At 38.6% G+C, this 25,901-nt stretch overlaps 2 protein-coding genes across 3 annotated transcripts in view; one reads left to right on the plus strand and one right to left on the minus strand.

Annotated features, from left to right (window-relative positions):
- Positions 1-13,888, minus strand: part of crabp1a (cellular retinoic acid binding protein 1a) — a 20,158-nt gene extending 6,270 nt beyond the window's left edge. The window contains exons 1-2 of the mRNA XM_023400255.2: positions 13,512-13,888; positions 9,875-10,053 (exon numbers count right to left, since the gene is read on the minus strand). Of these exons, the coding sequence (XP_023256023.1) occupies positions 9,875-10,053; positions 13,512-13,581 (249 nt within the window). The 5' untranslated portion in view covers positions 13,582-13,888. The remainder of the gene's footprint in view (positions 1-9,874; positions 10,054-13,511) is intronic.
- A 4,959-nt stretch (positions 13,889-18,847) lies between these two features.
- Positions 18,848-25,597, plus strand: skic8 (SKI8 subunit of superkiller complex). Of its 2 annotated transcripts, none has more exons than XM_023400248.2 (11): positions 18,848-18,967; positions 19,348-19,392; positions 19,499-19,526; positions 20,150-20,255; positions 21,113-21,285; positions 22,691-22,839; positions 23,122-23,215; positions 23,537-23,630; positions 23,811-23,903; positions 24,305-24,383; positions 25,339-25,597. In XM_023400248.2, the coding sequence occupies exons 2-11, from the start codon at positions 19,381-19,383 to the stop codon at positions 25,426-25,428; spliced, it is 918 nt and encodes a 305-aa protein (XP_023256016.1). In that variant the 5' UTR covers positions 18,848-18,967; positions 19,348-19,380; the 3' UTR covers positions 25,429-25,597. The 2 variants fall into 2 exon arrangements, with proteins under 2 accessions (XP_023256016.1, XP_087028455.1); XM_087172329.1 differs by having other exon boundaries at positions 18,879-18,967; positions 19,504-19,526.
- The last annotated feature ends 304 nt before the right edge of the window (positions 25,598-25,901 follow it).

The raw sequence follows: 25,901 nt of genomic DNA on the forward strand, positions 1-25,901 counted from the left end.
TTCAAATGACTTCAACAGGATTAGTCAGACTCTGACTTCAGCACTAATTTCTCCTGAAGTAAGTGACTCAAATTGCCTATCAGAGTTAAGGGTTCATAAAAGATCAGGACCAAGGTGACCCTGTGGCGCTAATTCTTGCTAGTGGAGAGGATTTGTCATTTTGGTCAGCTTGGGGTCCATTAACTGCCCTCATGTTTCATTACCTCAACTGTCCACTGTCACACAGGCTGCTCTGCTACAGTGCAGTTTGGGTAATACGCTTATTCACTTTGTTGCTAAGAGTAAGATGAGAAGATTGATACCACTCTCATGTCTATCTGTTAAAGGTAAAGCTCGCTAATTAACTTAAGCTAACTGTAGGCTGTAGCTTCATGTAGCTAACAGAGTTTTGTCATAATTAACTCAAGAAAGTGCATTTTCCATAATGTCAGACTATTGTTTTAATGGCTGTTTTAGAGCTACAGGTTTTCTTATTGAGTCTTTAATCCAATTATTAGCTTGCTCCTTACATTTTCTCTTCAGTGTTGGCTTCATGTTGCTGCTCTGACTCCCCCACACAGCTGAAAAGTGTTTTTCCTGTCAATAAAGCCAAATGCATTTTCCTTTTCAACGCATCACCTCAAGCTCATGACCCCTGCTCCAAAGCCTGGGGGCTGATCAAAGCTGCCATTGTTTCATCCGACTCAAGCACGACATTTACATCCATCAAAATAAAACTCTGGACAGACCCACTATAAAACCCCATAATGTTTTCCCAGTATTTTCTTGCACGGTTGCGCATTTCATAGACAATTAGTTTGATCATTTGCATAATTTTGTATTTTAAAAAGCGCCACTACCCAGTTTTTGGATGAAGCAGCAGCCTTAGTTTGGCAAATGTTAATCACCATATCAAAGGTAAGGAAAGCCATCGTGGATCCCTGCAGGCTGCCGTCCGCAGACTTTGCCAAGAAGAACAGCAGGGCTTTTCTGCAGCTTTCTACAACTCTCCTTCGGATTTTTTTTTATAAAGCCAGAACCCAGAGGGTCAATTAGCTACGGCTCCATTTCAGCGTTAGCATCGGTCAGCCTCTGACTTGGATGGATTTTCTCTCATTCTCTCTAATGCACATTAACTCACAGACAAATTCTCACATATAGTCTTTCTCCCAAATAACACACAAGAGTTTGTGCACACACATTTGAGACCAAGACAAATTTACCCTGTGACTCCAAGGCTTTACCGTGTCCTGTTTTTTTCTGTAGTGTTTTACTTATCAGAGCATCTGCTGTCTTTGGCTTTGGTTTGGTCTTTCACAGACTTAATCATTTTCATTGCTTGTCAGAAACAAATAGTGTGCCGAAAAGTGGGAGAACATTTCATTTCCTGCTTTGTTTAAAGTTTTTATGTTGGATTTGCAACGTTTCTTTCACAGCCTAAAATAACACAATCATTTCCACCTTTGCGTTCATCTCTTCCCACAGTTTGATCACATAATTTATTTCTTGTATCCCTCTCTCAGAAGCTTACGCCTTACCCTAAAGGCACAAAATCTGAAGCACAGTAGCTCTTTATCAGATCAGGTTTTGGTGTGGTGAAGACAGTGAAGAAATGCCTTAGGCTGCACACTCTCTAATAACCACTTAACATGAACTGCGACAAAAAAATCTGACAGTACAAAACTTCTTGAATGACAGGTTTTCATAAGAAACTATGGTCTTAGTTGATCATTCCAGTCATTTTCTAATTTCTCCATTAAAGATAAGGATTGTGTGAGATGTGAAATGTTTCCTCTCATCACATGGTTAATGGTTGTTTCACATTTGTTTCATGTCGGCTTTAGCCAGACTGCTCTTTTTTGTCCATACTTTGATTTTCTGACTGTCAAACTGAAGCTTAAAGCCCCTAAATATTTCTTGTGGTAATTTGTTCAAATTATTTAGATGGCACATGATTCTGTTTGTGGTCCTGTGTCTGTCATAGTTTAATTTCTGATGCTGCCATTTGGAGATGCTAAAGTCAGAAACATTCAAGTCCTACACATTTTTTATTTTATTTTAATGATAACAAGCCCAAAAACATGAGACACACTGCTTTTAGCGTAGTCAATTAATGTATTAATGTATTTTCTTTATATATTTTCAGTAATGCTGTATTTTACACCTCTATTATTTCCTGTAGAGCTACTACAGGATGTTTCCTGGAAAAAGCAAAGTCATTATACACACACTGAAGGGGGAAATAGAGACAAAATCACAGACAGTTATTATCATTATTATTATTATTATTATTATAGGGTAATCATTCTGAGTTGTTGATTTTGTTGAGAGGAATTTACTTGAAGGAACTTCTATTGTACTATATCCATCATTTATTACTGAAAGTCTTCATATATACTGAATTGTATTCTTGCCTGTAGACAAATTCCACATGTTTAATTATTTATTTTAATTAATTGCAATCGGTTTTTTTTATGTATTTGAAAATATCAGAGATGCTTTAAACAATTACAGAAGTTTTATCTTGCATTTGTGTCAGAGTAGCCTCGAGTTTGCTGCCCTCAGTGGTCAGTATATGTCACGTCACATTCATTTCAAACAGAACTCGAAATCAGCCAGGGCTGAAAATTTTAAAACTGTAGTTTCCTGCACAACTGAAACTGTGGGTGATGAAACACGATATGTGTTGCACCTGTTAAATTATTTTGAAAGGTACTTATAAATCAGTCCAAGGAGCGGACAGAATGACACTGGTTTTTTAGCCTTGAGTGACATGACACAAATGGGGCCGTAAATCTCTGTCAAAAAATAGAAATACGTCTCACAGTTCTCCCCAAATCTCTGCAAATCTGCCGAGCTTCACAGGGAAGAATAACCTTCATCTTTTCATTAAAGGATCACCTGTATATATTTGTCCTTGTGTCTGTCAGTACAGTTAGACTCTTCGCTGGACATTACATTTGTGTTTTATGTCACAGGTTAGTCTTTTGTTTCTGTTTCTTATTCACTCTGCCTGTCTGCTTCCCTGTGCCTCTGCATGTCGCCCCGTGGCAGGTGACTGATACTACAAGTGTGTCTCTATGGCAACCAGCTGGGTTAAAAGACTCCATAAGTCTTTCTGCCCAGAAGTGACTCGCTTTGTTGCATCCAAGCAAATGAGGCGTATGCATTCAGGTGAAATATTGCAGCATCACCTCACTTTATTTTTATAAAGTTATTTTTTCTGCATAATTCAACCTCAGCTGCACGAGATAGCACAGAGTCTTGTGCTAATGTTTGTCTTGGAGGCTTTTCCACCTTAATAAACAGTTCTATCCATCAGAGCAGGTACATAATCGCCTCATTATGACTCCCACTCTGCACCAAAGCCTGTCTGGTGTCTGCCTCTCTGTCGTCTCTGTGACTAACAGGAAACACCTTATCACTTTCTCCTCCTGGAAGTGAGAGGAGGCTGTCTAATCTCACCGCACTCACACAGATTAACAGGAGCTTTTTAACCTTGTGGCGGCGTTAATCAGCCCTCTGCTCTTCGCCAGGCACAGATCAGCGTGTAATCCCTTTAACCATGGGGGCAGCCGGCCTCAGCCAAAACCCACTTAGCCCTCTCCTGCCAGACGCTCCACCTGAGAATCCGCCAACACCCCGCACCCTCACCTCCTCCCCGTGGCACATGTGCCAGTGTCAGTGGGCGCTGCCTCCTGTAGGTTTAGCTCCAGTCTTGCATGATTACCACACAAGAGCACAATGTGCTTGTTGCTGAGAGACAAAGCCTCAATATCCTCTTCTACAAAATATATAAAAAGAAAATGATATATTTCTAATTGTGTTGGTTTTATACCCCAGCACATTGGATATGAAAAGAAACAATGACTGACATTAAAGTTCTAGTTCTCACCTTTTATATGAGGGTGTTTGAGGGAAAAGAATTGGACAGCGTTTTGTATGTAAACAATTCGTCAAGTGACTATGAGTACTTTAACAATGGCAGCTTGTTGAGACAAAACACAGACGACTATCACCAGACTCTGCAGTTCCCCCTGAGCTCTATGACTATTATGACCCATAGTTACGTTTTGTTGTTAGGTGAAATCTAGCGGGGAAAAGTGTGATGACGTAGTATAAAGAACGACTAAGTCCACGTCAGGAAGAGGTTTGGGTGGATGGATGGGTCAACGAAACACAGGAACATGACCCAGAGAGCGGTGTTTGATTCCCCTGTGAAAGTAGCAGTTAATGTTGTTTCTATTATCCATGTTAACCATGTTGTTATTTTTGTAACCATGACAGCAAAAATCATCTAATGTTGAGGTGTTAACCGAAATCACGATCTTTTCCTAAACCTAACCAAGCCATGACCATAATTATAATAACCATGGTGACAGAGGTAGGTACGCCGCTCTCGGGACAGTTTTCATGTTTATTACTGTAACCATGACAATGGGGGTGCGGTATGCATGACACCATTGGGACACTATTTCAAGAGACTCTCCGATGGGTCGTATCAGAGGGTTGAAAAAAAGCGACCTGTGTGGTTGTTCAGGTCGGAGGACTGGTTGGATTTTAGTGTCGTTCAGCTCATTGTTTTGGTTTTTCCAGCCGGCAACTTTACTGTTGGATTTAAAGGCTCACAGCTCTCATCAACCTTGGAGACCAAAACAGATCTAATCAAAGTGAATATTGGACTTACATTCATCAGGTGGCCAGAAACATGACTCCAAATGAATGATAATTTGTCATTTGTAATTTGTATGTAAAAAAAAAAAAAAAACTTTATACAGTTACAATATGTAAATGTAGTTTGCAGCTTGTTCTGCTGTCTGCCAGTTGTGCTGTATTCATCTGGTCCTCAGCAGTGAGACACAGCAGAATCCAAAATGAGAAAGGGGTGTAGTCCTACAGCACACTGAAACTCAAATCAAGAGACACTTTAACCTCAAAGCCACTTTTTCCTGTTTCAAATTCAATGTGTTGGAGTATAAGGTCAAAGCAATGAAGGACACACTCTCTGATCACATTGTGTTGTAAACAAAACCCTGTTTTGCAGGTGAATACTGTGATGCTGAAGCTCAAACCCAGAGAAACGGACATGGCAAATTTGTGATGACATCTTGACTTGTCGGCCTCGTAGCAGAGAGGCTTCATGTGGCGACACTGAGAGCCATCCAGCCCTGCCCAGTACCCAGCATGCCCCAGGGCACAGACAGAAGGAGCCACACTGTCTCCTAGGATCTGAAATAGGTCATGTCTGCTCCCCCCGACTGCAACATGGAGTTCAAACCATAAAACAGCAGGTAGAGACAAAAATCAATATCTCAGATTTTAGCTGCAGACTAAACAGCATTTATAAGCTTTTATAAGCTTTTCTAGCTGGTGAATATAGAACATTTTGCATGTTAAAAGATGATATAGACAAAATACACAGATCAGATACAGATGAAAACTGTACTGCACATACCCAGATGGGCATTGTGGTTTTCAGAAAACACATATCTCCAAAAAAGCGGTTGGCAGAATTTTGTTGCCTTAATGCAGTGCGTGCACTCAAATGCACATTTTCCCTTTCCATAATATTTCTCTCCCACAAGCATGAATATCACTTCTCTGTGCTGCCCAGGAATGTTTCAGGACGGCACCGTTGCAGTGATACATGAGATAGAACCAGAAACTCTGCAGCCCCTTTGGAAGAAAAAACACTGTGGAAAAACATAATGTCTATTGTTTTCACAGAGCTGCAGTCCTGCAGCTGAGGAAAAAAGGATGCTCCAGCAGAGCATGGTGGATGGTTGTCTCTCTGCACCATTATGCTTGTTGCTATGTAAATTAGAATAGAAAATATGCCTTAACTGGCAATTTAGGAAAATAAACAAATATCTGGTGAAACTGGTCAATCACTTTAGTTATCACAACCTGTAACTTTGTGCTGTAAGTAATGTAAATGTAAATTATCAATACTTTTTTTTAAAATTATGATCAGTTTGCAAACACAAAATGCTACTTTTTCATCTATGACTTGATCATTTATGTGAATATACCTGCAGTTTTAAAGGTCAACACAGTTACAGACCTGCGGGCCTGTAAAGATCAGACACACTGTGCTGTAAAATAAGGATTTACAAAAAAAAAAATGCTTCAGTCTTATAATGTTAAATGGATGTTGTAGTTTGTTAATGACAGGGTTTATTCATTGAAAAATATAGACAGAATGAAAATGTGGAACCCGGTTTATCAGAAACCTTCAGTTTCAAAGGAAATAAGACTTTTTAATAAAAGCCTGCAATTGTACAAATCAACATTAATGCTAATTTGAAAAAGTGAGGAGGATCTTATGAACAGCTTTGATCCAAGATGTATTTTCTTTTAAAAAAAGAAGTGGTGTTTTCAAAAAATACGAACAATCCTAAAATGTATCCAGTGGTCAGAGAAACTTGACAAGTTACATCGTGGCTGTCAACAGCTCCCAGTCCTGCGGATCTGTTATGCAACGCTCCTCTGCCACACTGCAACAGCTGCTGCCGCATGTTCTGTATGGAAAGTGTGTACATACAGAGGGATGTACTGCAGCAGAGCGCTCACTCATTTCAAACTTCATTCTCTCCAGGGATTTTTTTTTTTTTTTTGCACCGAGACCAAAATCTGGTCTCTGCATCATGATTTTCTCTTCTTGGCATACGATATGAAATCAAATCTCACACGTTAAAGCCTCCTTAAGCAGACTTCAATTTAATGTCTGCCTTCTGAGAATATGTATATTATATATAATATGTACCTTCTCAAGAAGGTAGTAGAGAATAATACAATGTGTTGGTTAATAAGCACTACTTTTTTTTTTGCCCCTTGTATGTTTTCTTCCCCCCTCATCTGGATTATATCCTAACCTTGTTTACCCGCTGTGTCCTCACTGACACCAAACAAGAGCCTCTTTCTCTCCAGCTCAGACACTGGTTGCTTAGCAGAGGGCGATAAACAGATGTCAGCCTCTGGACCGTTAATGCAAGAGTCTCATCACCTGAAGTGAGTCAGCGGCAGTGCGTTTTTGCCATGACATCTTGTCTAAGCATTAGGTGTTGTGTCCCAGCATTGTGTCCGCGCATTAAATAGTTGAGGTAATTAAGAGCTTATTCCAATAAACTGAGTCAACGGCACAGACATGACGTGGAAAAGCTTTAAAACCGAGAGTCTTGAGGGAAAAACAATGATTGATTTATGTTACTTCTTCCCTCAAGACCTTTACTTACAAAATGTTACAATATACTGTATATGCAACATCAATATAAGAAATTAATTTTATGAAGTAAGGAACAAAATTGTAGAAGAGAAGACTAAAATGAATAAATCAAAGAGAGTTTCTTAAGTTTTGACATAAAAACAGGTGGAGCTCCGCTGTGGGAAAATTATCAGAATATATCTTCACATCATTAATATCAATAATCGAGCTGCTTCATTCTCTTTATCTGACTGAACAACCTACATATTAATTACACAGTTGATGTCGCAGTGAGATCAAATTAGGAGACGTCTCCAAGAAACCAGTTCACTCTCATCACATGCAACAGAAAGCAGATGGGTTTTTTTTCAGTTTCAGTGTTTGTACACATTTTCCTGTTTTAAAGTAAAAGTCCACACATAATTTTTTAGGGTAATGCCCTAATTTAATATAATATATTCACTGGTTCTTGTTTTTACATGTATTCAGATTCAGCAGAGAGAGCAGAGCAGAATTTGAAATGAGTTGAATGAATTTATAAGACCTTAACGTTTCCCCAAAAATAAAAAATGAGAAGAATATAATGTATGCCTCTGGCTACTCTCCAAACCTGTGTAGCAGCTCTGACTTTGTATGGAGATGTGAGAAATCCCCCCCCAGGGCCCCGACAGGTTCAGAGAGAAACTCTCATCATCCCAACTCAAGATGCCCTTAATCCAGCTGCACGGGCGTGAGCCTGATACCAATGGATGAGACTGTGTTCATTTTTCACTGAAGCCTCGACAATAAAAGCACGGAGAGAGCTCTGAAGACCGTGAACACACTCACAAACACACAAAGGATGTCGAGAGAATATAAATGATGTGAAAAGTTTAGAGGATACATGAAATTAGATATCTGCAGGTGTTAGGATAAATCTGTGTTAATCACCCTCATCAACCACATGCTGAGGTGAGACAAATGTGTGTCTCTATTCAAAACATGTCAAAGAATACGACTACATTGTGGAATATTTCATGATGTTTCCACGTGAAAAACATTTCAAGAATAAGTGTAATATCCATATATCCACCTTCTCCTTGAAATGACTTTTATAGCCTATATTATTAAGTTGTTCTCATATTGATAAAGTTAATCATTGCTGATGTTGATTGTGTGCTAATAAATCAGACCACTATCTTTCCCTGACCTTTTTAAAGTGCTGTGAGCACCTCAACATAACTATGAGACAGTTTAATAATGCAGTAGTCACAACAGGTGGATTTGATATTATGGCAGAAAACACATGAAGTTGTCAGTGTCAGTTGTCTGTGAACATTTTACTAATATCTTCAGTCTCAACATTTTTGCGACTTTGCTGTTGCAAATCAGTTGCAAATGTAGAATGTACGCTCTCTTTACATCCGGACAGATTCCTCCATTTCAAACTCTGTAATCGACTGTCCACGTACTTCAGCGCTTCAGTTACGTTTGCATGGATGTTAATACATCCACTAGAGGGCAGCTCAGAGTTGAACGTTTCTGACTACAACAGACACATTAACAAACACGTTGCAGAACCTCTCCTAAAACAGTTCCGCATTTTTAAAATTTCTCTGTCGTAATCTGTGGTCAAGTGTCGCCCTAACTGCACTGCCACCCATGATTCCCGGCTCTTTCTGTATCAGTGAGCTTTTGGAAAACACGCACAAACACGGACGAAATGAACGCAGAGTACGAACAGATAGCTCCATCCGTATATGTACAGTATGTTGTTGAGCATAAATGAGCCTTAACCCTAAAATCTTGCATTGGAATCAGTGGATTCAGTTTTTTGTCACTTTAATAAGTAACACCCTAACAAGTACTTAACATATACTTAAAGTCACAAGTAGCAATTTAGCAAGCAAAGCTGTCGTGCTTCACATATTTGTATGATTCTGAGCAGCCGTTGGTTTCCATTCAATCTGCTCAACATAAGATTCAAAGTTGCATATTGTGGGGCAACATGGTGGCACAGTGGTTAAGACATATTCCATAAAACCAGAATATTTCCGGTTTGATTCTAGCTGGAGACTTTTACTGCTCACTATCATACCACTGCCACTTTTAAATTAAGACAATAAGAAAAATAAGCTTGAACAGATTTTTTGTATTGTTGCTATGTAGTAATGCAGAGCAGAATTTATTTACAGAGCAACTGAATCACCTCTTACATTCATTCATTCATTAACCATATCGCTTATCCTCTTGGGCTCACAGGAGTGCAGGAGCCAACCGGCTGGACAGGTCGCCAGTCTTTCACACCAATCTATCAATACAACTGCAGGTAATTTAGTGCCTGCTTGCACTGTAAATGCACTGTAACCTGCATGACTTTGGACACGCGGCTCCATCATGCTGCCGTAATAATGGTACATTATTTTAACAAAATGAATGCAGCTTTGATATTTTCTGTGATGATTTGCTGAACTCAGTTTTAATAGTCTATTCATAGATTTTAAAACTGTACAGAAAAACTGAAACCACTGCTGCTACAGGACAATAAATAAGATGAGCTAAAACTTTATATGGTCTGCTTTCAAAAAAGAAAAAATGTGAAGTATGCATGGAAGAGCTCAAACACACAGACATGTTCCTCCATGCTACACTAGAATTCATATCAGCTGTTGACTATGACTGTGCCATGTTTTCACTTTTCTGCAGCTCTACCTTGCACTTTCGTCCGTCCACCGTCTCCTCGTCAAACTGTTCACCGATGTGGAAGTTGATCTCGGTGGTGCGCACGCTGGTGGACGTTTTGATGTAGAACTGCTCACCGTCCTGACGGATTTCCACGTGAGGGTTGGAGGCCGCCGCCACAGCCACCTTCCTCAGCATGGCGTTCACCCCTGCGCAGGTAGAACACAGGAAGTTTCATCATTTTAACGAGATTAATTTAGTGGAAATTAGTGGGATGTTTCTCTGCCTCGTAGAAGAAAATAAATGTGTTATGTCCTTGGGGATGTTTTAGGGTTGTTGATCGTTACCCATGACTCCATAATTACAACATGCTGATTTTCTTGGCACTTTGCTAATTGTTTTAAACTTGTTTCTAGTTGAAAATGATCCAAGCAGACATAATTGTTATTGTAGTAATTACAGTAATGTGTATTGTGATATTTTACTCTATGAAATAATTGTTTCATGGCTGTTTTAATCGGTTAGCTAATAAGCCGTGGCTGTTTTGTGTTCGTTACGCTCCAACATTATCACAGGAGTGCCAGAGGCCATTGTTTTGCTTCTTATTGGTCACAGACAGAGGTCAACAAGAGTCATAGACTGTTTCATTCCCCATAAAATCAACTTTAGTCATGAGACAGCTGCAGAAGAAAGGATTTACGCTTAAGGTTGATCTCTGCTGGACACATGAAAGAGAAAGTTACAGAGAGGAAATGTACAAAGGAGAGAGATCAAGTCTTTTTATAACTTCTTTTCGTCTCGTCGGTTCTAAAATTTGCACTAAAAACAACCTCCAGTATGTTCCCTTGTCTTTCTGTCCTGCTTTACCCCCGACCCCACCCAGACTGAGACGTCTCCAGGCCTTCATGCCACATTCGATCAGACACAGGACCTTAGATACAGAGACACATCCTGGCTATGTGTCTCTTTCTATTGGTGTTTTTTAAGCATGGACATCCACGAGCTTAAATTTTAACCAAGAATAATAGAAATGTAGAGGTTTCAGGGTATAAACATCATGGGTCTGTGGCTCTGACAGAAACCTCAACTATTTCTCAAAACGGGGAGAAATCTGTGGAATTTCTGGCTCTTAAGGATTATTCAGCCATGTCTGACAGAAAAAAAAAAGATCTCTTGAGGATGTCAGGGCAGATCAGTGCTGGCTCTTCTTTTGTCTGGTGGCTGCAGGAGCGGTGATCATGCGTATGGCACAGCCCAACGCTTTGGCATGCCCTGCTCGACTCTGCAAGGCCATCTGGCTTTATTTCCTGCCAAAGGTCCTGGAACTAATATTTCATTGCCCTCTTCTACCAATAGCTGAATATATAAAAAGCCTAGAACTTTTCAGAAGTTTTCATGGATTTTGAAAAGAAAAAAATCAGCTCTGATCAGTTTTGAAAGCTCTTCCTAATCCCAAAACCTCAGAGGTGAACACCCAGGAATAAAAACATATTGCTTTGACATCTTACACCGGACCCCACCCATGAGCTGAGGGATCACGCCATGTGTTTTTATAGCATTAAAAATGTATTAGCTCGAACGGGCCAAGCGCTCGGCCCTCATGTCTGAAGAGTTGATATTTGCATTCATGTTTTAATTATTAAGCATTTTTTTCTCCATCCACGTCCAGAATAAGTGTCAAGGACAAAAGCCTTTGGTTTTTAGATGATTGTATACCATTACTACAAACAGACAATAGTACTGAGTGCATGATCTTACAGAAACCTAGGAGAAGGTAGAGCAAGGCTACTTTATTAATACCAAAAACCGAACATCTCAGGTTTCTGCAGATCCTGATAGAGTCCCCATTAACTCAGACTCTTACAATTTGTCTCACAATTCATATTTTTCCATTCTTTGATCAAATGCGGACACATATACCTGCTCTCGGTCACCGAGCTGTGAGTCTGATCACTTGGTGCAGCTCTGTTCACTCAGCGTGTTCCTATCTGCACCCTGGATGTTAACAATCCCCTCCTACAGTAGGGAAACCTCAGCGTCAACAGATAATTATGAAGATGTTGATGGAAAGTGGCGGCTCTGCAGCACTGGAATCCACATTAGTTGCCCATCCCATGCAGCTCTCAATTGACCAGGTCCTTATGTAAGAGCGAACGAGTGATCTGCTCCGGCAGATGTGGTTAATGTGTTCATGAACGGATGAGGTGCTAAACTCAGTGTTAGCGATTGATTTCCCCTAAAATCAGAAGAGCTGTTGCCCGGTGAACCTTGTCCTAAACACAAAACATGGGAGGGCTGTTGGTGAGGTGTTGAATCTGACTCAAAATTAATTAAAAAATGAAAAAATGAGGAGCTTTTGGGTGATGAACTTATACTGGTTTTCAAAATAATTGTCTTTTTGGATGGCCATTAGAGTATCCTCATTGACACCAGGGTTCATTGGTTCCTACCAAAGCCTTAGAAAATTCCTAAAACATTGGGGTACTGTAGTTTTTAGTTTTTAGTAATTTTAAATGTCTCTCAGACAAGAGCAAACAATGCATTTTCTGGGGACTATTTTCAGCAGCGGATTAACATTCATTTGGTATTTATAGCAGCAGGACTGTGTATTGGGGATTGATCAAAGTAAACTACAGCTCCAAGGTTCATCATAAAGAGGAAATATGTCACTCAGTGCAACAGTGTGGCTCAAGATGTGGGAATAGAAAAATGTAATATTTTACTTATAAACCTTTCAAGTATGAAATGGCTCAGCCAATTGTGGCAGGTAGGGTTTTTAAAGAGAGGTTACATCTTTAAATCAGAGGCTGTCGGAGCCAAATTTGCACTTAGATCCTTCAGAAATCTTATATTTGCTGTTAAGCGCTACAGAGATCTCACAAATAAGTTAATTGTCAACTGTTTCACGGCACAAAACAGTTCACTTTTCAACTTAATTTGCCCTGCTTGTGTTAAAATAAGAACCATTCATGCCTAAAAAAGTTGTTTTTGTAATCCAGTTTGGTGTCGACACGTCCCGGAGAGTTGTTGAAGCTGCTCGCTGTACTCTCAGTGGGACTTCTCCCTAAAGATTTCGACATTATTCTAAAGACACCCAGCCTTTTTGCTGTGCCCTCTCTGTTTCAGCAGTCCCGGCGTGACGAAACGCTGCAACACAATTGAATGACCCAGTTAAACTGGTCCAAATCTAAACCATCACAATTATCAGTTAAGACCAAGAAGGGTGAAAAAGAATGAAAAAGAAAAAAAAAAAAAGATGGGACACAAGAGAACAACACTGGGTTCCAGAGACCTCCCCTGGCATTGCTAATGCATGCCCTACTTAAATGCTTAACATGAATAATGTTGTGCCCCCCTCCTCTCTTCATGTAACAATACCACGTCTGTTTAGGCTGGAATTCAGCATCCAGTGTTTCATATCTCCTGTAAAGACGAGGGATTTCCCTTCAGTAGGTTCTCCCTGTAGATCTCTGCCTCCTTTTTCCCAGGGAGCTTTTCTGAACAATAAGATGTTGTTGGAAGTCAAGCATGCCATTCCCAAAAGAACAAGAGAAGCCTTTTTCTATATGGACATGATGGATAGTCAACCTCATGCAGGGATGTAGGGCTGGCTATGGAAAGGGCGAGAGGAGAGGGAGAAAAGAGGAGAGGAGAGGAGAGGGCTTACCCAGGGCTTTGAGAAGTTCATCAAAATTCTCACTCCTCTTCATCTTCCAGGTGCCGGCAAAGTTAGGCATGTCTGCTGAGGCTGAGTGTGAGGGCTGCAGAAAGAACCTGTTCCACGCTCTGATCTCTCTCTCCCTCTCTTTCCTCTCTCCTCTGTCTCTCTTTGACTCTTTCTCACCCTCCTCCTCCTTCCCTGTGCTCCTGTCTCCTCTGCTCTGGGCTCAGCCTCTCGTTCACACAGTTACACCCAAGCCTTTCTCTGGGTTTCTTCTTTTATTTATTTATCCACACAGCCGGGGGCTCACACACACACACACACACATACACACACACTCTGTCTGCCGCGTCTTCGTCTGTGTGTCTCAATGTGCTGGCTGCAGTCCTGTCTTTAGCTCCTTTATAGCTACTGTCTTTAAGTCAGTGGAGGTCCCTCCCCCTGAAAGCTCTGTCCCATTAATACAGTAGAGCGAGACTGACGTAGCCGCTCTTTCTGGGAATCAAAACGGCAGAATAAATTCTTTTAAAGTGTATTTATAGAGCATAGGTTTGTCTTTTTTTTTTTTTTTTTACTGTGGAGGCTGGCTTTCATTATCATGAACATCCTTTGGCAATATGGTTCAAAAAGCCATTTTTCCCCACAAAAAAAAGGGGGAAAAAAAGAAGAAGAAGGGTCACATCCTTTGTTTTTGAAAATCAAAAAATTCTGTCACTTTTTTTGAAATTAGCATTCAGATAAAAAAAAGTTTGGTTTGGTCTGAAAACTTCTCTTGTGAAATATCCACACACCCTTCTTATGTCAAGTTAATAAACTCACCTGATTTAGATATTAAATGTTAAACCATGCTCCAAGAGTTTGAACTACCACTACTACCGATTTTCTGGTCCTGTTTCTCTGTTTTATTCTGCACTGTTGACTAAATAAGATTGAGAAATTAAGACTTTGAGTAAATTAGCCCAAAACCAACGGTGGACAACTTTGTGTGTGGGGGTGAGGGCCTAAACATCTCAACCCTACACACACACACACCCTCCCACCTCTCTCCCACCTGTTGATGACTCTAGACTGCAAATATTACCAAATAATCCACTTCAACATTAGATTAAATATAATACACAACACATCTGTAATGTGAAACCTTCATACTACACTGTATCAAGTCAAGTCAACTTTATTTCTATAGCACATTTAAACACAGCTTGAGCTGATGTGCCGTACAAAGGACAATTAAAATAAATAAAATAAGCAGGTTGAACAAATATACACAAGACAACAAATATATACGGTAAATATAAATATAATAACACAAACAAGAAGACAACAAAAAAGCAGTGTTATGTAATGATAAGTACCTAATGCACCGTTACAGTTTACCTGCCATGAATAAGTTTATTATTTACAGATAGAGGACACTACTTCTATATTTACACATATCTCTGTATTGTTTTTAACCATCCAATTCATTGTGCTGTACCTTTTTATACTGCACTGTTTGCACTGTCACCCGCCTTTATTTATAATATATAGGTAGAGGACGCTGCCTCTTTATATTTATCTTGTTTATTGATCTTGTTTTCTCTTGTCTCCTCACGCTGCTGCCTCTGAGAGCTGCCACACATCACTGTGCTGTGTGCCTACAATGGCAAATAAAGTGTCTTTCATTATGTCGTATTAATTATGTATTATTACATAAGGTGTGATCACTCTGAGCTTGCTGTCCAACGACTACACTCGTAGCGTGTTGTGTTATTGCTGCAGTTTCTCTGTTGGCTTATGTCTGTTTTGTTCTGCACTGTTGACTAAATAAGATATTACAGTAAAACTTTGAACAAATTAGCCTCAAACCACAAACATGGATCAAAGAGACGGTTTAATGCGCTGATGATGAATCATCTAGATGCTGATTTCCCCCCAGGCTTTAACAACAACAAGGAATTATTTATTTATTGTGTATGCATCCAATTGTATTAATTATGTATCAGTCTGTATTATTATGTAAAGTGGAATCAGTGGAATCATTTAGGGTTTTTTACACTTACGCTTAGTTTGAATGAGCTTTGTAATTTCTTTTACACTGAGTTGTAGCAGTGTAGTGTTGAGGTGACCTTGAGCAAGTGTTTTATGAATATAAATATATAAAAATATTAAACATATTAAACTGTAAACAGTGACATAGTAAAGCTGAGTGTTCCTCTACAGAGATATTTAATCTTATCAAATTATATAAAATTTGGGATTGTATGTTGAATCATAATCATAATTCAATCCACCCATCTAAACTGAGGTTAATTCTGAACTGGGTTGTTTGATCAAACATAGTTTCCATCTGAGGGATTTAAATGACTCAAAACCTCTTAGAAACAAACTCAAGATCAGCTCAAAGATTTCCCCCTTTTTTTTCCCCCTTTTTTTGGATTAGTCATTTTTATTTCCATTGACACAGTGTGCCAGGCCTAAATCCTATAATCAGGTTAGACTGATCATTTAAAAACCCAAAAGGAGAAAAATGGCAATTACATAAGGAGCTGACACTTTTAAAGACTTCTTCCAGTCATTTTTCCATGTTTTTTTCCAACCTGTTCCTAAATGACAGAGCAGAGCTACAGAGACACTTAGCAGATGTGGAGTCCAGCCGACATCTGAGCAGCATGACAGTGTTTCTCAGTCTGGTACATTTCTCAGATCAGAATCGAAATTCTCAAAACCACTTGTTAAACTTCCACATCATCTGGTCACTGGTGTGTCACTCATTTGAACAATTGATTTGGCACATTCATGCAAATGAATTATTATAATAATAATTATCATGTACAAATGTCTCCTGTTTCCAACGTTGCTTATGTCATGTTGATCAAAATATATTATACTGATGATATATATATATATATATATATATATGTGTGTGTATGTTTATATTAACATAAATATTTGCTTTTGAGAGATAAACTAAGGTTTTTGAGCACGTTACAGGCTTTTGTAGGTGACTGAATTGTTTTGACAAATGCTTCTTACTGTTTTACAAATGTTGAGGATGATTGGAGAAATGTACCAAAGCAACTGAGTAAAAAATGTAAATCTATGAAAGATGACCAGAGGTTGGTTTAGCCAGCCCGAAGGTTTGATTCTGATTTTAAGTTTTTTAATCTTTATCTCCATTCAATATACACTATGTTTTGAATCAAAATGAAGCATCTGCAGATAGATATATGGATTTTTTATTTTTTTTATCATATTAACGATAATGACAACAGAAGTTCCTCCAGCAAGCTGCAGCTAATGAAATATGTTGGGTTCATTACCCAAGATTATTATTTCCCTGAAAACACGAATGAATCACTTGGCTGAAAATAGCACTTATTATTACTGCTGCCTGCAGGACCAACAGAAGGAGATGTACAAGTGCCTGAAGGGGAGAAAAAAAAACATAGAACAGAACAGTTCCAGATTTCAGAAATCATATTACATATAAGTTTTGAACACATACAATAAATTGATATTTTGCAGTGCTTGTATATTGCTACTTTTTTCCTACTAACTCACACAAGTAAACATAGTTACTGCAAAGTCTTTCATCTCTATGTTAAATTCTCCTATATACCATTTATAAGCAGTATACAAACATTTAATGAATGGTTTATAACACACTATAGGGTAGATGGACCATTCTTTAAGGACATTTCAAGTGTTTATTAATGTACAGTATAAGAGGACATTCTATATTATTACAAATGTATTTTACTATATCTTCATTCATCTAATCTAATGTTGGTGTCCACAGGAGGAGTTATAATGGCTGATAAATGCATTAACAAACACTTATATATGCTCACAACTACATTCAGATTTATTATAAGTCATTTATGAAATGTTTGGATACTGCTCATGGACTTATACTAAAGTGCTGCTGAAGTTTAGTTGATGAGAGCTTCACGCTCATCATAATCAGAATAATAACCCCATCTTTGAGTGAAGAGTCCGAGACTATGTTATTTTTTATAAACTATATTATTATTATTCCTCCAAAATAAACAGCTACTTAAAAAACAGCCTGCTTAATAAGTGTCTGTTTGTACACAGATGCTTCAAAGAAGAAATGTTAACAAAGACGTTAATAAACACTTAAAAATGTCCTTATATCTGTTTACACTTACATTGTTTAAAATTATATTGTAGCATTTGGAAATCAACTCATTGAAAGAAGTTTTACTTCACTTTGTCTTCTATGTTCCAAGATTTTCATAATCATACGAGTTTTCCTGACAGTGCATGGGGGAGTTATTTTTATATCAGTCTATTTTAACTTTGAATTTGTTGTGGGTCCCTCTGTGTCAAAGAACTCCTAGCAATAAATATAGTAGATTTTATTTTTATGAAGTTCAATCAAGGTTGGTTTTCTAATGGTTTTACTGCTATGTAAGACTTTTAGAACAAATCTCTGGGTGAGTTATATTCAAAGGGATTGTATATCAGCACAAAATATCTGCTGCAGGATAACTGTGGCTAATATTATAATCATTTGGGGACTTAAAAAAAATCCCACCTGTGAAGCTCTCTCTCTCTCTCTCTCTCTCTCTCTCTCACACACACGCACACACACACACACACACACAATCACATACTGTTTTAAATAGGTCATCTCTCATCTTCTTCACTCAGGTCCTGAGCTGTCAAGAGATTCATGATGTCCTTTCTCTGTGACACAAATGCCCATTTCAGCTTCACTTCAGGAGTTATTTAAAACACACACATATTGAATTTTCTTGCCTCTGCTTGGAATAATTTTCTTTAAAATCTATCTTGACAACCATTTTTAAGTGTGTAGAGCTCTGACTGCTGCTACAGTAACTGTCAAAATATTCAAATATGTTTCTGCTTCGTCCTCAGACCCATGGTTTGCCTTCCTCAGTGCACCATTGTGATCACATTTTATTCACACTTTAGATGAGGTGCTGCAAAAACCAGTGTTTCTAAAATCTCTTGTTTACAAACAAGCTGTAAATGTGTGTGAAAAAAATGTATAGGATTAATCAAATGTTACTGAATTCAAACTGGGATATCACGAAACACTTTCTAGAACAAGTGGGACTTTTGAATTGACTCAGTAAGGCAGTTCTCTTTCTGTCTCTCTGTGGTCAGTGAATAAATAATAAAGTTACTAATTGTTTTAATTAACTTTTTCTTATACCATTCTCAAATATAGTCTTGGTTGGTTTTTTAATGCCTATAATTTCTGAGTGGATTTTTTTTATTTATTTTTTTATTTTTTTATTTTCTTATTCTGCTTTACCGCCAAATTCCGCTGGAGGAGATAGCTGACTTAATAGATTATTCGCCAACCGCTTTCAAGCAAACGAAGAAGACGAAAACCGGAAGTTACGCTGGATGTTGTCATGGCGTTTCACATGTAATTCACCGAGCTCCAGAAAATTTGATAAAATATATTATAAGGAGATTTGAAGGTAAGTAAGAGCATGCTATATCACAGTGAGCTGGCTTAAGACATCATTGCAGTTGGGGCGGTGTGCGGAAGCGAGAATCTGATGTTAAAACTGCAAACTTCACTTTGTTGTGAACCGGTGGCAGCGCTGCTAGCCGGAGTTAGCTGGTCTTAGCAGCAGTGCTTCAGCACTTTTTGCAACAGTTTGGTGCAAAATTTAATTTTCAGTTACATTTCAATTTTATTGTTTGCTTTCCCAGTATCAGTAGCATGCCTGCAGTTTAAATGTATGTTTTCGGTTTGGCCGTCTGGCTAGCAGTGACCATTAAAATAACCACTAGTTATTATTCAGCCTGTTCCATTCCTCTAACTATCTAAATTGAACATTCATGTTGTGTGTAGGTTGAAGTTAACTGTCTCTCCTGGACCAAAACAATGAGCACTCAAGTAAGCTACAAATTCACATACACTCATATTTTCTATCCAGCACAGTTTTGTTTCCTGAATGACAGCACTCAAAAACATTGAATGTAAACTTGTGCTTTGGTTTCAGTATAGCATCCTTTTCAAGCAAGAGCATGGTGAGTAACATTGTGGGAAAAAAACATGCTTCATTTCATCACTGTGCTAATTTTCTAACTTAATAAAAAATACCACAGATTTTTCCTCACAGCATCATGTTAGCTGCTTTGTGTTTTATTAATTAAAAACAAGTAATTGCCACAAAATTACAATTACAAGGCTTAAGTGGCTTTATTTTTCTCATTTCGAACAAATCGCTTAACATTGACTGTCTTATTTTGAATCAATCCCACATACCATACTGCTGCAGTATATACTCACGAGAGCACCAAATCTGTAATGCACTACCGCATAATTTACTCCCTTTTAATTAACACTGGCTAATGAAACTATACATTTATGACCCACTTTTAAAGATTTTACATCTCTGGTAGAAACAAAAGCTTTGGAGCTGAGAACCCCAGACAGATTGGAGAAGTCAGAAAGTATTCAGTCATACTAATGAACTCTAGTTTTTGTTGTTTTCATGGGATGGGATGTGTTTATATATAAAAAATAAAAAATAGAATAATGCTACACTTGTCCTTTAAATGCTTTTCCCATCACCCTACTAATTTCTGATATGAAACATTACTTGTACTCACCCTTCACACAGTTTTCATCTGCGTTTTTTTCCTCTCAGCACATGACGATGCCATCTGGACAGCAGCGTGGGGTAAAAGTGAGGCAGATGGATCAGAAACCATTGTTACTGGCTCACTAGATGATATGGTGAAAGTCTGGAAATGGTGAGTCATTGTTTTTTGTTTTGTTTTTTTACACTGCTTCTCAAGAAAATGACACTGGACATACTGTACTAATTCTTTTAGTTTGTAACAATGGATTAATTATTCACTTCATTTTTCTTCTAGATGATCACAAAACAGTAAAACATAAGGTACAAAACAGGCAAAAATAATAAAATATATTTTTTTAAAAAGCATAAATGTAAAAGTAAATAAGTAAAGATATAACACTGTCATTTAATCACAATCCTGTAAAGGCTTGTGTTCACAAGACTTTAGATTTAGTAAACACTTCCTTCTTCTGTTTGGATCATCCGTCAGCTGTGCTTGCTCTTTGTAGTTTGGCATAGATGATCTATTGCCGGATTTGAAGTCCTAATTACACTGATGTGACTTTCATCATCTGAGTTTAAGAGGAACTTTAACAAAGGAAAGTTGCATATGGTAACACTTTACTTTTAGTTCCCCAATTTAGTATTTATTAGCAGTATATAGACATTTAATAGACGGTTTTTAAAACTTTATAATGTAGTTGTAAAGCAACTATCAGGACATTTAATTTCATTATTACAAAGTAAGTAAAAATAATCTGCTATTGTATGTTTTGTCTCTTGTTTTTTGTTTGACTTGTAGGCACACTTTTACAAAAGTGATTTCCCAGCACTGCTTGCACAAATGATAGTTTCTCACAAATTGCAAACAAAATAAATGATTCCTGCTCAGTTCTTCACAAGTCTGCTTGCATGTTGCAGATTTGATGAAACGGACCCCAGTTTCCCAGGATTTCTTGTTAGATGTGCTGCAGAAGTAAACTTGATTTGACTTGACCAAATAATCTCTGTGCTGCACTGTTCTTGCAGGTCAGACGAGAAGCTGGAGCTGCAGTGGACTCTGGAGGGACACCAGCTGGGTGTAGTGTCAGTGGACATCAGTCACAACGGAGCCATCGCTGCCTCCAGCTCCCTCGATGCTCACATCCGTCTCTGGGACCTGGAGTCTGGAAAACAGATCAAGTCCATGGATGCCGGACCAGGTAAGACTGGGCCTCAGAGGATCGTTGATATGGTTTTTTGATTAATTAGTATTGGGTGATAGGATATCGCTTGGTGAGTTGAGAGATTTTTATTCTTGTATTAAAAATCTTATATTTTCTTAACCAAGGTTTTGATCAAAATAATTTGGCCCTCTGTGTTCCTGTAATGCATGTCAGTTGTGGTTTTTCTTTTTACCTTTTAACTTCTCATACACAAATTAATCCTTGATTAATTCAACTTGAATTCAGACTGTTGACTATAATTTTCCCACTTACAGTCAGCATGTATTTGTTTAGTGTAAGATACTGTATGTCTAGAATTGAAATGATTAGACTATTAATCGATTAGTTGATTGACAGAAAAATAATCTGTTGCTGTATTGATAAGTGATTCATTGTTTGTTGGTTTTCAAGCAAAAATACCAAATATGATGATTTCATCTTCTCTGTTGTGAGAATTTACTGCTTCTCATTTGTCTTATATGATAGCAAACTCAATCTTTAGGTTTTAGACTCTAGGTTGGACAAAACAAAACTTATGATGATGTTCCCTTGGACTTTAGGAGATTGTGACAGTCCACTCTTCATTAGATTTTGTTGTTACCGATATTATTAATGAGGCTTGCCAGTAACTATTTTTCTTACAGGCGTAGAGAATTCCCTTTCTAGACAATTCCTGACGCCCGTAAGCGTTACTCATTCCGAATGACTTGGCTCTCAAACTGATACTTCTTCTAAAAAGTAAAATGGTCTCACTGTGTCATGTTGCGTGTTCATTCACTGTTTTTTTTTCATGTCTATCACTTGCCACTGAAGTAAGGTCACCGCAAAGGAAATTGTCACTCAGTTTTGTATTAAAACAAACCTGCAGGGGATGACAGCTTGTCCGGTCTGCTGTGTGGCTCAGCATGCAAGTTTTATTTTTTACTCTCACCTCTCAAGAACCCCACACCCAGAAATGTCCGTGTCATTGTGCATCTTGACCGGGGCTGTACTTCATCTAAATGCCATGTCACCCTCCATTAGTGATACTCCAGTTCACTCAGTGGTTGGTCTGGGTCAGTGGATTAGTTTCTCCTCTATTTGAACATACTGTACTTTGGTATGTTTGGATTCTTCAGACATGAGATCTGTTAATATAAAACCTTTATTCACTTTTCTTTTAGTGGATTTACATTATAATACTCAGCTTAACTAATAGTCAACAGAGCACAAGGTAGGTTTTGTCTTGTTTGGTTGCGACTAGACAAGACACATGTATTCATATAGGTATGCACATTAAAAAAAGAAGTTATAACTGGGTGAAACATAGCTTTAATTGATTTTATTTGCTGTAGACAGCACTGGTAAAAGAATCAGTCTGATGAGTTAAATCCTCCCTTTGTCTTTCTGCTTTTCTCCTTAGTTGATGCATGGACGGTTGCCTTCTCCCCAGACTCTAAATACATCGCCACAGGAAGCCATCTCGGCAAGGTCAACATCTTCGGTGTGGAAAGCGGCAAGAAAGAATATTCTCTGGACACTCGAGGGAAATTCATCCTGAGCATAGCTTACGTAAGGAACCATAATTTGTCATTTTGCTCGGGCAGGTAGTGGCTTCTTAAGCTCCAACTCTCTGAGGACTCACTCAGATGAGATCTCACCACCTCGGCTTCACAATAACTCATCTTAATTTCTTATTTGCCTCGTTCACACCCAAGGTTTCCCCTTGTTTTAACTCTTAACCCTTTCACTGCAGGTCCGCGGGTTGTTCTTAAAGACCCGTCTCATGTCCTCCACATTTGAAAATTAAAATGATACTCAATAATTTCAATTTTAATCTGATTTGCTCTTCAGAGCCCTGATGGAAAATATCTGGCCAGCGGGGCCATCGATGGAATCATCAACATCTTTGACATCGCCACCGGAAAGCTACTCCACACACTGGAAGGTAGATTCAATAATTAATATTTTCTATTTAGGTAATAAAAGACGGATTAAGTAGCTAATCTTTTTAGCCCTAAAATAAAACGGAAAATCTTCAGGGAAAAAAAGGGAATGAGCGTTCGCAGCCTTCCACTTCTGCATATTTCAAATACTTCCAGCAAAGACAACATATGCATCCTGTTCATGTATTACACACAGACTGGTAATTGTTTTAGTGTTAAGGATGACAAAGAGGTTCAAGTGTGTTCCTTTACGTCTTTGAAAACAGCAGTGAGGCAGAGATCAGCCAGACCTAAAGACTGAGTCTGTCTCCTCTCTCTTCCAGGTCACGCCATGCCCATCAGATCCCTCACCTTCTCCCCTGACTCCCAGCTGCTGGTCACAGCCTCAGACGACGGCTACATTAAGATATATGATGTGTGAGTTCAGCCGGCAGCTTTTTTTTTTTACTCCTGACATCAGTTTTACTCCTTCAGATAAGATAAGATGGAACTTAAAAATAATACAAATTACAAGTGTAGAAACAGAATACAGAGCAAAAAGAGAAAGGAAACAAACATTTTGTTTGCGTTAACTAATTTGCTGATATTGTTTTGCAGGCAACATGCCAACCTGGCCGGTACACTGAGTGGACATGGATCCTGGGTACTTAATGTTGCCTTCTCCCCAGATGACACACACTTTGTCTCAAGGTAAATCTACATTTTTAGCCTCAAACTGTCTGAAAACACAGCTTCAGTTAGCTGCAACACAAGTATATATAAGGATTCATGCTCCAAACATCAAAAGAAGTTCAGCTGCATTTATGCAAGATTACAGTTAACGTTGTGAAGCTGAAGAAATTAGTGACAGACAAGAAAACGTTGGCACACCTCAATCCATAGTAAATCCTCAGAGGCGTTTTCCTCTGTCTACTTTCCCATGCTTTAACTCCCACTGTGCGAGGCCGCTGTCAGCTGAAGCTGTTTTTCAGACAGTTTCCAGTTCACAGTGCCAAGATAAACTGAGCAGGTCAGCCAGACAACACAAAGTTTGATTCTGAGATGAACTGTAAAACATGTCAAATGTTCTCTCTCTGCTCTGCTGCCTCCAGCTCGTCTGACAAGAGTGTGAAAGTTTGGGACGCCAGCTCCAGAGCATGTATCAACACTTTCTTCGACCATCAAGATCAGGTGACAAAGACGACCCATGCTTCTCCTCACTGAGTGTGTTACAATCAAATTCAATGTGAGAGAATCCATCTGCTCTAGGTGCTGATGTGCTGGGGAAATCAATACAGCCAATGTCACGGGCTGGCCCCTCACATAACCCTGCTCTGATGTTTCAAAACCAATAATCCCAGCTGTCATTACATCTCCGGTTGCAGACGCCTGTCGGGAGTTTTATCCATTGTCCAACAAAGCCTCTGATTGAAATGGCACATCTCTTTGGAGAGGAGATCAGAGGCAGTTGAGTCTGCCATATTGTTTTTGTGTCTCATCATTGTGTGAGTGCAAAACCAGCAAGTCTGCTGAGACAATTTGCAGCCAATTAGCTCTTCTAGCTTTGGTTTGTTCTTCCATGTGAAACATTTTTTGTTCTTCAATCTCTGCGGTGCTCAGTTTCTGATAAAGTGAGAGGCATTCTGTTGCATTTTTAGATTTTTATGAAAAAGTTCAAAGAACAGCATCCATGACCACTCAGTGTTTAGCCTGGATGCCTGTTTTGTTTGTGCAGGTGTGTCTTCAGCTGCTTTAGCTGCAGCTCTGACTTGTGATGCAAAAAGTAAGAATTTTTTATTTAGAGAGTATTAAAAAGGGGTCTTTTCTTCAGGAACGGACATAAGTTATCACCCTCTTAAAAATGCAATTAAAACCTAATATTAGTGTTATGTTTTGCTTGTTTTCTGTAAATGTCGGGTTATGTGAAAGGTGACTGAAATCAAAAGTACTATTATAATTGTGTCCTGCTTGTAAATACAATAATTCAAGAACAATACAGAGATAGAAAACCTATCAAGATGTCCCTCTGCCTTGATCTTGTGAGTCAAGCGACATGTATGGGTAAAGATGTAGATACCTGTATGTAACGAACTCCAGTGCACAGCATTATTGAAAACCCTATCTGTTCTGCTCCTGTCGTCTTCAGGTGTGGAGCGTTAAGTACAACAGCACCGGCTCCAAGATCATCTCAGCTGGAGACGACCGCGCCATCCACATCTACGACTGTCCCATGTGAAGAAGAATGTCCTGTACAGGCTGCAGGAGAAGAGGATCTTCAGAGCTGTTTACTCAAATCATGGAGTTGAAGTTGGTAATTCGGGGAGGGAGGGAGAGGGACAAACTGTAAATGTCATGGATTATTTTGCACTGGCCAACTATGGTCAAATAAAAGGCTTGTTTTTGTATTTCTTGTTTCTGTTGTATTTTTTTAGTTTATTGTTTGAGTCATAGAAAAGCAGTTTCATAATTTTTCAACAGAAATTTGCAGTTAGGTTTCATATAAAATAAGCGCTCTGGTACAGAGCCTTGAAATGGACAAAAAGTTTGTGTTAGAGGACATGTGATAATTTGTCTGTTAAGTTACATCTGTTAGCCTTTTACTCCATTACATAATTTGGAGACATTACTTTGAACTTGGGTAAACTGCAGCCATTAGTTTTTGTAGACTATGTATGTGGTGTCTGGGTGTGATATGACAGACTGGAAATA

Source organism: Seriola lalandi, unplaced genomic scaffold (genome assembly GCF_002814215.2).
Source record: "Seriola lalandi dorsalis isolate HSWRI2012SDOR001 ecotype SW California unplaced genomic scaffold, Sedor1 jcf7180002052274, whole genome shotgun sequence".
In the NCBI taxonomy this organism is placed as follows: domain Eukaryota; kingdom Metazoa; phylum Chordata; class Actinopteri; order Carangiformes; family Carangidae; genus Seriola; species Seriola lalandi.

Coding starts and splice junctions, on each gene's coding strand:
- skic8 (XM_023400248.2), top strand. Junction 21,286..22,690: donor GTCCATGGATGCCGGACCAG/GTAAGACTGGGC, acceptor TTTTCTCCTTAG/TTGATGCATGGACGGTTGCC. Junction 22,840..23,121: donor TCATCCTGAGCATAGCTTAC/GTAAGGAACCAT, acceptor TTTGCTCTTCAG/AGCCCTGATGGAAAATATCT.